The 18,599-nt window shown below is 36.3% G+C and overlaps 1 protein-coding gene across 8 annotated transcripts in view; it reads left to right on the top strand.

The window, feature by feature from the left end:
• The window catches only part of LOC131437262 (zinc finger protein OZF-like), a 320,204-nt gene that overhangs the window by 299,738 nt on the left and 1,867 nt on the right, over nucleotides 1-18,599 (top strand). For all 8 annotated transcript variants that reach the window (XM_058606493.1, XM_058606496.1, XM_058606489.1 and 5 more), the window contains one exon: nucleotides 14,698-14,767. In XM_058606493.1, coding sequence (XP_058462476.1) covers nucleotides 14,698-14,767 — 70 coding nt within the window. The remainder of the gene's footprint in view (nucleotides 1-14,697; nucleotides 14,768-18,599) is intronic.

Raw genomic sequence — 18,599 nt, forward strand, 5'->3', positions numbered from 1 at the left:
CAGATGTAATTCTAATAATCGTAGTTTGCATTTGTGCTCTTGTCTCTTTAATTTTTAATCCAGCCAACATACTCAAACCGGTCCAATTCGTCCGAACGTCACGGTGAGCATTCTTCATAACATTTTTGAGTCGCAGCATGTAATCGATTGAGCGAAATATCCGGGGGGCTCGTATGTCACTTACTTAGTAGGCTCTCCTGTTCAGCATCCTTCTTCGTACGTGCCATGGTATAATCGATATTTATCCTATATACAGATAACAATTTGGCTGAGTAACCAGCCGTATTCCTGATCTATACACAGTCTCTTCATTTCTTATCAGAAAACATTCAATGGTATTTTCGTCAAATTTACAAATATATTGATGGTAAAGCTCGCAGTCGTAGTTTATGTATAGCTCCACAGCAAAATCTAGACACAGCTAGATTTCGTATAAATTCTTGAAGATTCAGATTTGAAAGCTTACCAAATTAAAGAGTTTGTAGGCTCTTCTAAAACATATGTTGTTACCAATCTTCTGGTCAAACTGAAATTATAAATCTGTTTCGAAAAAACTTCCCAGAAGCAATCTAGCGATATAGGAACTCAGACGAACTTTTTCAATTTATTTGTTTATTTATATTTTCAGGATACTTTGGTAACTATTTTGTAGCAACCAGAACAGTGTTGCTAAAGAATTTCATTTTTATCATTAACAAGGGGTTGCTCACGGACACTTTTTAATCCGTTTTTCCTTCGGAGTGCCTGGTTGTGTCGTCGACAGATTCAAACTCAACTCGTCACTCGTCACACTTTTTAATCCGTTTTTCCTTCGGAGTGCCTGGTTGTATCGTCGACAGATTCAAACTCAATTCGTCACTCTTCATCACGAACGTTGCCATAAAAGGTTTTTTAGAATCACCATTATTTTATCATAAAGAATTCACATTCTGACATACAATAAAATATTAAGAAATACTGGTTATATCGTAATATTTATTTGTATGTCAGAATGTTCAATGTAACTAATCTGTACTTTAGTTTAGGTTATCGTTTCAAATTCTAGAGGCGAAAAGGGATAAGCTTGCACAATTCACTTAATCGATCACCTAATTGATAAATTGATAATATAAAGAAAGAGTGTCAGTTTTATTCGTATTCACGACATCCAGTTATGTCGTTGACGTTACATACCCATGCTTTTTTTGTCGTGAATACGACTTACTTTACTATGGGGTGCCTTTTCAAAATTAACCATATGGAAGAATGGGCAGAACTTAATCGTGAATATCTCGACTTGTATTAACGCTAGCAACATAATTCTTTCACCATTTCATCAGAAATATGATCAGGAATTGAATATAATATTTTGAACAGTGTGAGATAACCACAAACAACTAAAAAAAGAGTTTTCTCAAACTTTGAAAACAAACGCGGAAAACTCTTTACTTTTGCTTGGCTTTTTCGCGCAAGGACGACGATTTTGAGGTAGTCAGGCACATATCTTCAACTGACTGCGTATAAAAGGGGAACCGTGGTCAAAAATCGATCATTTCTTCTTGTGCGTTGGACGGAAGCAGACGTCATGGGACTAGCAGCTTCGGAGAGTGCACCTTATGCGTGGTATAAAGCCTCAAACGCTTAGGTCGGGCTTTAATTTGAACTTCAATCGTCAGGTGAAGCAGTCGTCGATGAAAGCAGACCTTTTGCGTGGTATAAAGCCTCAAACGCTTAGGTCGTGCTTTCATTTGGACTTGAATCGTCAGATGGAACAGTCGTCAATGAAAGCAGACCTTTTGCGTGGTATAAAGCCTCAAACGCTTAGGTCGTGCTTTCATTTGGACTTCAATCGTCAGGTGGAGCAGTCGTCAATGAAAGCAGACCTTTTGCGTGGTACCAAACCTCAAAGGCTCAGGTCGTGCTCTCATTTGGATTTCAGCCGTCAGGTGGAGCAGTCGTCAATGAAAGTAGACCTTTTGCGTTGTACAAAACCTCAAACGCTCAGGTCGCATAGTCAGTTTCCCTTCGAAGAAGATTGATTACATCATCCTGTTGGTGGTCGTTTGTATTGAAGCAAAATACAACGGGAAATGGACAACAATGTGGAACATTATACAAAATCAGCCTTTCTAATGGCTTTAAATGTTACCTAAAGAACTATAAAGATTGCTTCTTTGTCAATCAAAAATTAAAATTAGCAGTGCAGTGCCAATCTAAGATAATATGATCAGTTTTTTTGAAATTTTCACAGTTCTAAATTCGCAACAGTGTTCAAAATCGTTTATATCCAATCAGTGTTTAATATCTTAGGAAATTATACAATTTGACCCTTCACGCACGCCTTCATAAGAGGTTCTTTCCAAAACCACCAATATTTTATCATATAGACTATACTGGTTATTTTGTAATATTTGTGTGTCAGAATGTTTGAACTAATCTGTACTGTAGTTTGGGTGTATCGTTTCAAATGCTAGTAGTGTAAAAGGGCAAAACTTGCACAATTAACACAATCGATCAACTGATTGATATTCGGAAGTATAAAGAAAGAGTGCCAGTTTTATTCGTATTCACGATATCCAGTTATGTCTCTGACATTACACACCTGTACTTTTTGTTTTGAAACTGCTGATTATCTTCGTCATCCAAAGAAATTGCAATTACGGCCAATTTTTTGTTGGAAATATCTTCGTGAGGCACAGCAAAACACCAAATGCAATGATAGTGTATGTTACTAATAGCAACGGCAGCAACACGGAAAATGGCACGATATGATGAGAATATTATACAAATAAATCCCGGCACGTTGCGGACACGATCCGGTCCCGTTCCGGATAGGTCACGGCCTAGTGTGAATAGAACTTAAAGCTTTCACAATTTAGTTGTCACTAGCAGTAATTGTGTAGAGCTTTCAGTGAATGTCAAATTGTTTGTTTACTGTTTTATCCTGTGAAATAATTTATAGTGTTTCACAATATATATTTTAACACTTCCCCGCAATTTGAATTAAATAAACTGAATATGTGTAATGTTAGGTAACCCCTTAGTGAAAGCATTTGCCGGTTGGTCGACACTCGCGATCATCTGCAGTTTCAGATTTCCCTTCTTCATGAGTTCACGAACGAAGAGATTTAATAAATTTAATTTGATGACCAACCCGAGTAAAGTCTAACATCAAAATTAGAACAAATTGATATTTGATTATGATAGCAACATCAGATTGAAATCCTAATATGATATCGACTCATCAAATTTTCAATTAATATCACATTGTGTTATCATTTTGCTCTTTAAAGGCAAAAGTTTTGTGAAACTCAGAAAATGAAAATATTAAAATCAACAACTTAATGAATCCATTGAAATTGTACAAATTTCAAATGGCAGGACAGAAGTACAAAGTTAAGTTTCAATGGAAGAATTATTCCTTCAATCCTTTGTTGCCTTTTACAAAAATGCTTTGACATCCTGCAGTTGACCGCAACCATAACCGCCAAGAAACGATTTTTTTGCAACATTTTAACAACTTTTACGCAAATAATGCGTTTTCTTTTTAACCACGAGAATATTGGGGTCAAACCACACGTCTGGGAGGCATTAGATATATTGGCGATCATCGGTACCACGTTTGTCTGAAACAGGTCAATCTGAATAGTGGCTTTGACATTCCCATCTCGCTGATCGATATTCGATATTTGTAGTCATACGACGTCGCGAAATTCATTCCAAAGTTTTTAAACCATTATTTTCAGTGCATCCAGAAATCGGGGACCTGGATGGCGAAAATAATATACTCGCCTACCCGTTCTGAAAATACCCATAACTTTATATCCAACAGCATGGAAAAATTCATTGTTTACGAAGTTCGAACATCGAACAATGAATGTCTAGAGCTAATTCTTAATGATACTTTAGTGGCTTAGAGGAGTCACCAAGAAAATATATGTTTGATTTGTATATTCCTAAGGACTACTTAGGAATATACAAATCAAACATATATTGATACGTTGAAAACATCGTTTGGCACACAAACTATGTCGAAGACACTCGTCGAAACAATTCTCACTCCAAGTTATAAATGCTTAGAACTTTATATACCTACTAACGCTAGATATTATGAGAAGTGTTTTATCAATCATCTAATAGATCTTGGAACTTGAATACACTTTTCTAAAGAAATCGTCTAACTAAATCTTTATAATTTTGAGTCACAGGACTAATTCTGCATCAAATGATTGTAAATTATAAGTCTACAGAAGAACTAAAAAATCACTTAAGAGATTCGGGTTCTATCTGTAGTCAGAAGCGAGATAATAGTACATTGTCCCAATTAGTTGAACAAACAAATGATCTGGAATACCTTATTGCCGGATTCCTAATTCCAGAATACTTCACTGTAAAACGTTCGGTCTTCAGAGCCTCTAAATTCGTATTTCAAAGTGATTACATGTGCGAGTTGTTTGAGATCAAGTAGATAACTCAATGTAATGTTTGAAAGCTACAGCTTTGGATATGAGAAGGACAAAGAGAACATTTTCATTCTGTGCTCAAATATCCACACTGCACTTACAGTCCATAGCAATCGCAAAAAGATCGCATTCCAAAACATCTAAGTTCGAAACCGGTTTCTCTCCGGAGATTGCATGAAATCTTTTTTCTTGCTTGCGACTAATTGGAGATTGCATAAAATCTTTTTTCTTGCTTGCGAGTAACATCGCCTAAATGTATATTATCCAGAAGCTTTTTTGGCTGTTCTATTTTTAGGTTATGCTCGTGACGTGTCATTTCGAGAAAATCTACATCATATTAAGTTTTCAATGTGCTTTCACTGAGAGCAAAACTAGTTTCCAGTTTGATGTCACACAGCATTTTTTTTTTGCTTTCAATTTTGATCATTTAACCGTTGAAACGACCAAAACGATAGCAAATTAAGTAATCGATATATACGAACAGCACAACATCAAATTGAGTTTTCTTTTTAATCTCACACTCTACTCGGGAAGTGTTTCATCCATTGATGTGATCTTGGCCTCTACGCGATGTTCATACATGGAGAACTGTTGTCCATTATAACGAATGGTTAAAGCACTGGTCTTACAAACTAGTTGTCGTATGATCGAACCCCGACTTTGAGGGATTCGTAGTGTCAGTAGAATCGTAGCATCAGCCATGCAATGGTTCTGTACATTCTGAATCGGTTGCGAAGTCTGTTGAAACAGAAGGTCAAATTCCACTACAGGAATGTAATACCAAGGCTTTACAAAAATGTCAGTGAGGTCATCGATAAATATTACAAAATAACGATATCCATCATATCATATATCTTGCACCAAGCTGCCACAAACATCCGAGTGTATTATTTCTAATGGACTCCGTGGTCTCGGCTTCTCCATTTGTTTAAATTTAGCCGTAGCTTATTTACCTGCTGAACAACCATTGCACACGTGGAATATATAGATATCTTCCGAATTAAGATTGATTCCCCTAACCATTCTCTTTTTAATTAGTTTCTTTAAACTTGCATTGCTCAAATGCCCGCGGCATCTATGCCAAGTATCAAAATTCTCTTTCTTTCTGAAAAATGCAGGATTTATAACATTTTTCTTTGACTTCTCTTCCCAAGATAAATCAAAGTGAAATAAAACTTCCACGAGACTTCTCGCTTCGCCTATGCACGTGAAAATAACCTTTTCGTCGATAAATGAAATTTTTGTACCTAAAGGAGACCTGCGTGGCCCGAAGATTCTAATCCGATTTGCCGCAGAGATGTCGATCGGTTTCGTTAATTCTTTGACCTTATCCGTTTTCTGTAATCGTTGATTATGCCATTGTTTGCTTCTGAATTAACAACAAATCTAATCCTTTGTTGTGATCCACTCTGGTTGTAATTGCATAATTCTTCCACTTCAAGAATTTCTCTTCCTCCTTTGCCATATACTTTTCCATTAGAAAATATTTATTGTTGAAGTGTCTGATCTCGTTGCAACTGGAACACCATGTAACTCGCCGTTTTGTTGCATACTTAGAAGCTTGAGAGATATTCTTTTGATCAGTCTGCTTCTCTTCCCCGGCTTTTGCTGGTGGCTGGTAGCAGCCAAAGCATCGCGTAACTTACTGTTTCGCTGCGTACTTAGAAACCAGAGCGTTGTTCTTCTCCTCAGACTGCTTCCCTTTCCCGGGTTCTGGCACATTTTTAGCAATGAATCCATTGCTTGCTTAGCATACCCTAAGCCAATAAACATGTTTAAGACGTCGTTCTTAACAATCATAAAGTTTTCGTCTAAGATTTCGATATCCTAGTTCAGCCTTTTCTTCAAGATTGCCTTTCTAACATTGCTGTTTCGAGGTTTCTTTTCACTGATTCGTAGAAATCCCGTTCCGTTGATGTGCGAATCAGCTGCATTTTTGTGAAATATATTATATATCCATATGGATCACTTTAACGAATTCAATACAAATCGACACAACACATCACAGTAACACCATCTCTTGACGGAAAAGGCTATTAGTTCAGTCATGTTTAACAGTTTGCGTTTAGCGTGCACCTAGAAGTGAAATCTCGGTTAATTTTTCAAAAGGGCGTATTAGCAAGCGACAGTTTCTCTTTGTTTACTTTCTCTTCTATTAATTCCCAAGCGGTTTCCACGTTTATCACTCAACTCTTTGCATGAAATGATACCCGAAACTTTCGACTTTCAAACAGAATAGTGATATCAAAGAAAATCTGTTTAATCACATCACAATAATCGGATGATAGAAACTATCACTTGCTTATACGCCCTTTTGAAAAATTACCCGAGAAATGTCAAAAATAATTGAGCACGATGCCAATATAGAGGTGTGTATATTTTCATATTTAAATGTGTTTTTTTTCTGACGAAAGTGAATATCGCCTAGAAATAATGTAGAATTACGCTTTTTTAGACCTATCGTCTTCACTTTCAAGAGTTATGAAGTAGTATTTAACATTGCTCATGAATGTTATGAATAGTGCTGAAAAGATGAAACCTATCGACTGTGAAGGCAATGTTTGACAGATAACTTCTGATATATAGAACAAAAATAAAATTAAATGAACGGTGTATTACAAGTTACTTTGATTGCGGTATTTTTTTCATTGGGTTCATGACATTGAATTTAAATTAGCTGCACATTATCATGACTTTCAGGAAAAGTTAGAATGTAAAAGAAAATTGTAATTTTTATAAATTGTCTATGAATTAAAAGTATATATACTAAACGATCTGCACCTTGCTGTGAACTGTTTTGCGAACAGTTTAAACTTTTATTCAAAATTTGAAATTTCGATATTTATTTTCTAAAAAGTAGTTGAATTTCATTCAACAGACAAACCATTCAATTCTACCAATAGAAGGTTTGTTGAGCACTAAAAAATGCTTATAAATAGTGTGATAAGTGCAATACAGTAAGCAAAAGAACAAATTATATTTATTACTTTTATTTCAATTGATAGCTCTCGTTGAGGCGAATTACGGTTTATTCATTGACTGAATTGTTTCGTTTTGAAGCATTTATTTATTTATTTATTACACAACCTGATATTGTAAATTTTTATCTCCATAACCGTAATTTTTGAAATCAAGAAATTGTAGTCATTTAGGGGTTAGCCAAATTTTGTGCTAGGGCACATAACCATAAAAAAATTTTGTGCTAGGGCATATAACATAATAAAGAAATTGTAGTACATAATTCGGAAATGTTGGTAAAATTCTGGAACTAACATTAAGATTAATTTGTTTAGTTCTGCGTGCACATTTCACACATATTTATATAAATAGGGAATTGTGTAAAAACAAAATGTTTTCATCCGAGTTAGTATGTGACTGCGATTCTAAACCGTATTAACAGCTTATTTTTTTCGTGCAGTGTGTATCGAGAAATATTTCATATGTTTGAAGTTGTTTGGTTCAGTGTACTGATTGGGAAAACTGTCATATGTGCATTAAAAAAATTGTAGTGTATTAGTAATCTTTTTTGCCACCGCACTTTACTATGATGTCCCTCGTAAATCGAGAGTGATCCATATTGATATATACTACATTTGATTTTTGTCCTGACCTGCATTTTTGTCAAACGGTACTCCATCCGCAATTTCCATGCAGCAAATGTAGTCTCCGAAGCATCGAAGAACCACTTGCAGCTACCGTTACGATTATGAGTTATCGGATCGGTGCGCTCGAGAGTTCCCCTTCTCGTAGACACCACTATTAGATTGTATATTAAATTCTGCTTTACGCTGTGCCAGAACCGCCGACCAGCTGTTGATTCGCCATCTCACCAGACCCGAAGTAATTTTGCTTCGTCCGAAACATGTTAATCCCGCAGCTCGTCGTTGCTCATTGCTTTCTGCTTCTGCCGGATGCCACTTTTAACCGAAGTATTGCTGTTTCCTACTGGATCCCACTACTAACGGAAGTAATATTATTATCGCCAATTGTTCATCCAACAATCTGTTCATGACCAGTAAAACTCTGGGCTTATCCTAACCGGATTCCAAACTTGTTGCGATAACCTGTCGAGCTCTCTTTCCACTCGAAACTCCGTTTCTTGTCGATCCCGTTTCTGTCCGAAACTTTGTATATTAGATTCTGTTTCTATCTGAAACTACCGATATTAATTTCAAATTACCGATCCGGTTTCAATTTTTACTTCGTCTCAAAATTTGATCCCGTTTCTACCCGAAACGTTTTATCTTGGATTCTGTGTCTATCCGAAACTACCGGTTTCAATTTCTCTCCGAAACTACCGGATCCCCCTTCTAACCGAAGTACTGGTGCTTAATTTCACTTCTAACCGAAGTTAACAATACGACCGAATGTTTTTGCAACAATCCATGTGGTCAATGCCAGGAAAACCCTATATCCATCCTGACCGGATACTGCGACTATCCGTTTCTGTCCAATGGTCATCGATTCCCGTTTCTGTCCAAAACTACTTTTGAATTCTGTGTCTAGCTGAAACTGTCGGTTCCAACTTCTCCCCGAAACTACCGGATGTTACTTCTAGCCGAAGCAAATAAGATGACCGATTATTTTTCCAACAATTCATGTGGTCAGTACCAGACAACCCCTGGGTTCATCTTAACCAGATGATGTGACTATCCGTCTCTGTCCGAAACGTTACTGCTCGTCGATCTCCGTTCCAGCCCGAAACAACTGGATCCCACTTCTAACCGAAGTGCAGCTGCTAACTACAAACGATTGTTTATACAACAAACAGTATATAATTGCTCCAGTAAAACACTGGATTCATTCTAACCAGTTCTCTAAATACTCACAAATTACATTAACGATATGTTAATCTTTTCATGCATTATATTAACACTGCCCTACTGATGATACAATGTCCACCGTCCTACTTGACATTAATATATACCCTATATTAAGGTGAAATGTAGCGTCATAAAATGCGCGCAAAATTTTATCCGCTTCAGTTGAACGAACCGTCGCACAAAGCATAACAAGAAAAACTGACACATAGAAACCAGAACATTTTCCAGTGATTGAGTGCAGTGGGCTTACCTCTCGTTTTGTTGGCTTGTAAATAAGACTGGACGTAATGGATTTTTGAATCCTTCACACTTTGAATGTATGCTAATGCAATCGTTATTGTTAGTGATTACTCTTACACTAGAGCTATGAATCAAGAGTAATTATGAATGACTAACATTAGGTTATATGTTTATGTATTGACTAACTTGCTCACCATTTATATGCCTGAGTTTAGTAGCAAGCATGATTTCTGCTTCAAAAGAACGATTGAAGACAAGAGAACATTCAATTATTTTTGATATCTTTACCAGTAGTTTACCAGGCCACATTGTTTGTATCACAGGTTATATAAAAGTTATATTTTCAAATATTCTACATGAACGATAATAGTTGGCTAGAATTCATTTCATTCAGTAGCCTGTCAAGGTTGAAGTTTTAGTTTTGGTATAAAAATTGCTACAATCTGAAACAATACCTATTATATAATATTACACAGCCAAGCATTATTGCATCAGCAACATCAGTGCATTGTGCTCAACAGAGTTGGACATTTTTAGCAATATAAATGACAGTTTATTTATTTATTTATTTATTTGAATCAACAGACATAATTTAGTCCAAATGATTATTTCTTAGTATATATAAAAAATTAGATCGTATGGCACGGCGTGGCAGATGGAAATCAAATCCTGATGAAACTCTGTTGAAGAACCGCTGCATTCCTGTAATAGCACCGTTAATTCCATAATTAGTGCCATGAAATGGTAAGCGAAGGAACAAACTGTTACGAAGAACACGTGATCGAACGTTGAGGTTGATTTCGCTAAGAAGTGCGGGGCAATCGATCCTATTAGTTAAAATATCAAATATTGTCATTGCTCGTGATAAATCACATCGAACATGCAGTGTGTCAATTCCAATTAACATCGATCGACTTTCATAACTCGGGAGCTGTTGTGGATTATTCCAAGGCAACCGGTGCAGTGCAAAGCGAATAAATCTGCGTTGTATCGATTCGATCCGATTGACACCGTTGAGGTAGTAAGGGTTCCATACCACTAAGCAATATTCAAGAATAGAGCGTACCAGCGAACAGTAAACAGTTTCCAGGCAGTAAATATCATTGAAATTTTTGGTTATCCGTATTACAAATCCCAAGCATCGGGAAGCTTTCGCAACTATGTAGCTAACATGATGCTTAAACGTCAGTTGCTCATCCAGGAAAATGCCAAGATCTTTCACACATGTCGTCCTTTCAATTGAAGTGTCACCAATGCAGTATTCAAAACGAACAGGATTTTTCGTTCGTGTGAATGTTATGATCGAACATTTCTGGTGATTTAGAATCATTCGATTGATCTCACACCAGTCAGCAAAAATTAAAAGTTGGCGTTGCAGGAATACAGCATCATCTATTTTCCGGATAATGTTATACATTTTTAGATCATCAGCAAATGAAAGCCGCGGACCTTCCAGGACAAAATTCACATCGTTAAAGTACAGCAAGAATATCAGTGGTCCTAGATGACTGCCTTGTGGAATTCCGGAAGAAGCGCAAAACTCATCAGATACACAATCACCGATTCTTACGGCAAGACGTCGATCGCTTAGGTATGAATTAATCCAGCGAAGTACGTTCGAGCCAAAACCGTGTTTGTCTAGTTTAGCAATGGCGATAGCGTGATTTATTTTATCGAAGGCTGCCGACAGATCAGTGTAAATGACGTCTGTTTGATAACCAACGGACATAGAATTTGTAACATAATTCGTAAGCGAAAGCAGATTTGTAGCAGTAGAACGTTTTGGCATAAATCCATGCTGAGTGTGTACAATATACTGCTTACAATGGTTGAAAATTGGCTCAAGAACGATCATTTCAAAAAGCTTTGGAATGGCGCTGAGAAATGCAATCCCACGGTAGTTGTCAACTAGTTTTTTATTTCCTTTTTTATGAACTGGAAACATAAAAGAGGACTTCCACAGATCGGGAAATATTCCGGCAGTTAGCGATTTGAGGAACAAAGACGTAAGAGGTGCTGCTAAACTAGCATAGCATTTTCGCAGAACAATCGCCGGTATACCATCTGGCCCTAAAGAGGTGCTAGCCTTTGTTTTACGGATTGCCAACAGAACAGTGTTTTCATCCAAATTGATCGCATTTAAGGACTGATAAAGAAATGGCACATTTTGCACCGCAAGGGATACTTGATGCGGGAACAATTTTTCATCAGAAAAAACACTAGCAAACTTCTGGGAAAATAGCTGACCAATCTTCTGCGGACTTGAACCTGTGAATTCTCCGTAACGCATTGACGAAGGTAGCTCAGATTCTTTCCTTTGCTCGTTGACATAGCTCCAGAATTTTTTGGGATCCGACTTTAGTTTACGTTGTACGTTCCGCAAATAATTATCGTGGCAACGCTTCACGGCCCTCTTGTACGTTCGGTTTATCTGCACATAATTTTGCCGTAAGACAAATCCTCCATGCTTAGAATATTGCTTCAATGCTGCCAGTTTTACTGTTTTTAAACGTCTTAGTTCGGTGGATTGCCAATTCGGTTTGGTTGATTTCCGACTGGATCGCTTAGGCACAAAGCGATCGATAACATAGCTCATAATGTTAGAAAAAGTCTGTACTGCAGCATTGACATCGTCATTGTTAAGAACTTCAGTCCAATTAATAGTAAAAAGAAAATTATTCATGCTATCATAATCAGCTTTATAAAAATTATAGCTGACGGTGTTCGAAACGTCGCAGTACGTTTTATTTTCTGAATCAAGCACGATATGCAGCGATGGATGGTGCCTGACAGATTTTACTAGAGGCGAAGGAACTAGTACAATCTTGGGAGCCTTGTCGGAAATACTCGAAAAACAAAGATCAAGTAATCTATCGTTTTCATTCTTGACGTGATTACATTGTCGCAACAAATTTACGCTATAACAATCCAATAAACTTGTGATACCGGCTTGAAAGGTGGACTCCTTGGGATCCGCATACATGAAGCCATCCGTAGTCGCACATCATTTCAGGCTTGAGAAGTTAAAATCTCATGCAATCAAAATTTCGTCGATGAGTGCTGCGAGAGTCGAAATTTGTTCTAACGATTCATTGTGCGCGTTGATTACACTCAAATCGCGTGTCCGATCCGGTGGCAAGTAGATCACACAGAGAAATAGCTTATATCCAGTCAATTTAATTGCTACCCACACATGTTCGACACAGTCGTCAGATGAATATTCCACCCGTTCAGCTTCTAAACGTTGGTGAACTGCAACAAGCACCCCGCCACCTGTAGCGTTAGCACTGTTGCTAGAGTTACGATCCGTACGAAAAACATTATAACTCTATCCAAATACTTGCGCCGAAAATGTATTGTCATTGAGCCATGTTTCCGTGATAGCGATAATATCGTAACACTCCTCCGTACAAGCTAACAGGTAGCTATCAATGAGTTACCTAGAAAATAGACGACTTCTTACAATACCCATTTTATTGTATTCATCTCGTTTTCAATTGAACACAAAACCCAATGCTGCATAAATTCATAAATAAACTCGCAAAAATTATTTGATATGTAATTTTTGCTCACGATATAATGTCATCGAGTCCACCGTGCATCTCACACCATCTCAATACGAAACAGCAGCGCGCAAGCAATAAAAAAATGCGGAAAAGTTTTTGTTAACTTTTTCAAATTTCGATTGTTTTGGCTAAAATTTTATAATTTTGAGTTGCATTTTCAGATTCTTTGTGAAATTCTGTTACAAACACTACTTTTCAGTTCTAAAACCATCTCCGTGGAACGGAACAGTTACCGTTTATACAATTAAAATACATTTTGCTCGGCAAAGCAAAATTTCAAAATTCTAAGAATACTTAGTTGTGATAAATTTGATTTCGAAAATTTAAGTGTTTTTGGTTTTTCGAAAATCAGTCTAGTTTTTGAATAATTGATCAAAAACGCGATTCGGGCATTCTGCTCCATTTCACCTTAATGTGTTTACACGCAGCGTATAAGTCTACACAAAGGCAAATGTCACATTGAAGTTTTCATAGTTAAGCTTTCATAATTTAGTTGTCACTAGCAGTAATTGTGTGGAACTTTCAGTGAATGTCGAATTGTTTGTTTACTATTTTATCTTTTTTTTTTTAAATCATTTATAGTGATTCACAATGTATATTTTAACAAACTCGACCATTATTCAATTTTTAATCAAGAATCTGTAGTTCTTTCTATATATCTGTAATCTCTATTTACAGAATCTTGGTCACAAATTCATTTGAAAAATTTGCAAAATACAGATTGATGATCTGTATATGTGGCAACTCTGGCCAGAGGTTGACTGAGGAAAAATGTGTCGGTGCCTATATTTATGCCCCTTTGTGCGAAAGTTTATAGGACTACCTAGAACGATTTTTTATGCATGGCCATTCGAGATCAAAAGGATGATAACTTGAAGGCATGTTGTGATTGGTTCGTGAAAACAGGTCGATTCAAACTAATATTTCAATAGTATTAAATTGAAATACTGAAACGACATCACCATACATGTTTAAGTTAATTGTTTCCGAATCGATTGGATGATAAATTATATCAATCCATCAATAAATTACTAGGTTATTATCGTTTAAATATATGTCAGATAAAGGACGATAATTTTTGAAACATTTTATTGACACCCGGCCTCGTAGAGTAAAAAGTGAGGCATTTTTAATGCAAAAAAACTCAAATCGAAATTAAAAAGTGGTTCATGTAACCCCACAAAAAGCGATTCATGTATCCCCACAAATCAATAATAGATTGGAAGTGATTTGCAAACTTTCTGGTGAAAATCCATGAATTTGTATGAATTCGCGATAACAATAATTGTTGTGCAGCTATGTACCACATTTGAGACACAATAAACCTTTTACAGAAAATCGTGCGTTAACGATGTGTGCAATTTCACGCAGAGAACAATTTAATAATTATTAACAGTAACAAAAAAATGTCAGACGCTTACACAAAATGTATTAGGTCAGGTTACCGATAGGGCTACCAGCACGTCGTACACAAATTTCTAGTCAGTGAAGAAATATCCCTGTGGTTAAACTAACATCACAAGTATGTTTTCAAGCACTGTATTTATTTCAATACCTATTATTTTACGATTACTAATTATATATTAAATATTCACTTACATTTCTAATTAGCAATATTATTTTCAGGGGAACGTCCATATGCGTGTGATATATGTAACAAAACTTTCGCCGTTAAAAGCTATGTTACGGCTCATCGGTAAGTATGAGATAATCGTGTGTTAATGTATGTATGTGTCTTTCCACGATTTTTTCTATTCATTAAAATTTCTCGGAGATAGCTAAAGAGATTTGAACAATCTTTGACTTATTGGAAAGGTAAAAGAAGAATTGAGGATAAAACGTCCCACATATGGAAATTAGGCAAAATCATAAATACAAAAACATAAACGAGAATTCATTGCAAAATGCATAAAATATATTATATTTATAAAGACAGTGAATTGAAATGTGTTTTGGGTAAAAACGCGATCTTGAAATATGTAAAATTTCCATTTTACGTTACGAGGGATAAAATGTATCTAAGATTAGAAATAGGATTATCTTCAACGGTTGGTTAAGTGGGCCCCTATAAACATTCATTATGAAGATTATTCAATTTAATCGCTATTTTAGAGCAGGTTTATTAAAAAAAAGCTATAGAAATTAAAATTCATGAAATGGTATCCGTCGCCGATTGTGCTTTACAGTGACTGCAGTGGTTGAAAGTTTCATAGTCCTCCTGACATTTTCTATTGTGAGCAAGGATGCAAACTGCCTCCCATTTTTATTACTGTAGTCTGCTTACCCACATTTACCTTTTTTAATTTTTCTTACTGTACCGCGTTGATGCATCCAAACTAAAATTCTATTACAGTAGGCGAGCGAAGCAGTATCGCGTAAAAAACTACGGCTGGAATCATAGCCGTTCGAAGTAGGTAGAAATTATATTTTTCCACATTTTACTGCCTCCTTGTTCGCGCTACTGTACCACAAAAAAAGTAGCTCGTGGCGGTAGAAAAAAGTACTTTGCCGTTGTAGAAAAAAGTACATAAGTGCGATAGAAAATGTACTTTACGGTAGGCGCTGCACATTGCCTATTTCGTTCGTTATTTTGAAGATGACTTTCACGTATTCGCACGTGTGACTGGTCAATGAATGCTTTAAGGGCTTGTTGGTTGGACAAGTAAACTGAACTCGGCTATACTGGTTACCGTTTTCCTATTCGGAAAGCCTAAAAAGTAATGGTCACAGAAGATTTCAAAAATGAAACTAACATCGATATCTTTGAGGTGGTTAGATCGCTTCTCGCAGTCTTCGAATCAAATAGAAGGGCCCTTCGTTCGGAAATAATAATTTATTCGTTCTCCGGTGTGAAATAATTTTAACCGTTATATAAATGAAGATAAAAAAATCATTTTTTTTGGTATTTAGATCGAATTAAAGTTTTTAGATTGAGTGAAAGATTTCCATTTTCCGCATTTCGAAATGTTTTGATTTAATGTAAAAAATGTGATTCTGCATTTCGAACAAGTGATGTTTTTTGTATGGAAAGCTCAAACTTCATCGAAATACACAATAGGAATGACTTGTGCGACTCCGTACATCTTCAGTACATAATCAATTTTTACTTTAGGAATTTACCAGTCTGGCGACAGTTAACTTCCATCATTGCTACAAAACAAATCATTTATATGCTTATACTACTTTGGCCAAATCAAAATAGCCTTACCTAGGGTTCTAATAATCACAGTATCATCTTTATTAAATTGCGCATTTATGCCCACTACATGACGGCCATATCGGGTCGCAGAGTCGACTTTAATGCATATTAATCGACCTTGCATGTCAGCTGCAATTTTTTCCCTAATATTTGTTGCGCATTGTTCAATATGACGAGAGATATTGTCTCGATTGATTTTAAATTTAAGTGCTTCGCAAATTGGATCTAGCAGTTCTCGAAAACCTTCCCATTCAACGGCGCATAGGGGCAAGTGATGAAGTGATACCATTTTTACCAAAGATTCAACCACAGCTTGTCTGTCGAGTGCTATTGATGTTTTAAGAATTTTCCTTTTCTTTTCTGGTGCATATCCTTGCTTCAGTAGTTCGTATTCCAGAGGCTTTTACGGATGCACATTTCGTAAATGCTTAACAAAATTTCCGGGATCATAACTACTTCTTAATTTTTTGTACGTGCAGATTCGAGTAGAATCGATGTTACAAATTATATAATCATCTTCACACTTATAACAATCATTGGCTATGTCCCGATAAAAACGCTTTATTTTCGATGAATCAGTCATTTTTCACGATCACGAATTGCTTTGAAAAAAAAAACGATTTTGGGAGCAACAACGTTCACTGCTAATGAAGGGAAAAAAATGACAAGTCGACGTAACCATTTCATAAGGTCACAAAAGTAAATTGTTTCTCTTTGTTTACTTTTTCATCTGCTAAAATCTAATCAGTACGTTTCAATGCAGCAAAGCATTGAATTCTTCATTTAAAAAGGGCCTTGAAAACAAATAATTCATTACACCATTCGGGAAGATCATCAAGAATATCAAACGATCTACTATTTAAATAAAATATAATCTGGTCTTGAAAAATACAAAAAAATCGTCAACACATAATGTTTATATATTAAATAACTAGTAATCATTTGTTAACGTTCAATGTAAACACGTGCGCTACCATTTTGAGCGAACAATGTAAAGTACAGCGGTAGAATACTTTTTTTTCGACGGCGGTAGAAAGCTATATTACATTTTTAAAAGCGGCGGTAGCTTTGAGCAAATGTATCGCCCAGCCTACTGTAGAATGCTGTAAACCTAAGAAAGAGTAGAATGAAGCAGAACAAAATGTATTTTTACCTTCACCGTTCTCATCGTCGCTGGTACACTCTCTAGAGTAAATGTATCTACCAGCAGTTGTAGCAGGCGGTAGCACTCAGAGTGTGTAGAATGTAGGGAAAGAAATGTATTTTACCGGTACCGTTCGCATCACTGGAGTGTAAGTTCTTGGCAAAACAAATAATTCGAAAAGAAATTTCTAAACAAAATGCATTCGTATGTCTCGTTTTTGTATTTTAGTGTAGAGTAGCCGTTTTTCAACCAACTATTATAAATGTTACACCATACTTGACGAAAAATATTTGTAGTCATTGTGAGTACATTTTGTAAAATTATTGTATTTTGGGAAAAAAATTGTGACTAAATAATACATAAAATTACAGTTGCCCTGAAGATGAAGGTATAACCTTCGAAACGTTGGCCTTTAACGAAAAATAAATGTTTTGACGAGAAACCAATTGACCAAAAAGCCATCTCTTTATTCGAAACGAAGTTACTAATAACCAGGGGATTCAGTACCTCACATCTTATTAGCAGTCGCGATGAAAGCACCCAAAAACGATCTTTCAAGGGATGTGTTGTATGTGTCGAATGCATGCAGCCTAAGGCAAATCGCAAACAACGATACTGAATTCGCTCAAGTTTAAGAATGTGAGAGTTTGCAGAGGAACGAAAACAAACGCATCCATATCCCATCACTGAAAGTATCGTTGTCTGATACAATTTTATTAGATCTTCCGGATGAGCACCCCACCAAGATCCTGTTATTGTTCGAAGAAAAATTACTCTTTGTTGGCATTTTGTGATCAGATACCTAATGTGTCCTCCCCACGTGTATCAAATCAAACCACACCCCGAGGTATTTGAAAGTCAAAACCTGTTGGATCATTATTCCCATCATATGAAGCTGAAGCTGCGCGGGATCATGCTTTCTTGAAAAGACGACCAGCTCTGTTTTCTTCGTAGAGAATTCGATACTCAGTTGAACAGCCCAAACGGACATTTTATCTAAGGTATCTTGCAATGGTTTTTGCTGATCAATAGCTTTGGGTCCAGTAACTGAAACCACGCCATCATCTGCCAATTGTCTTAGTGTACATGGGGTTCTGAGACAGCTGTCAATGTCTTTTGCATAGAAATTATACAGCAGCGGACTGAGTATGAAGTGTATAATAGAATTGAATTTTTTTTTTTAAT

Source organism: Malaya genurostris, chromosome 3, assembly GCF_030247185.1.
Source record: "Malaya genurostris strain Urasoe2022 chromosome 3, Malgen_1.1, whole genome shotgun sequence".
In the NCBI taxonomy this organism is placed as follows: Eukaryota; Metazoa; Arthropoda; class Insecta; order Diptera; family Culicidae; genus Malaya; species Malaya genurostris.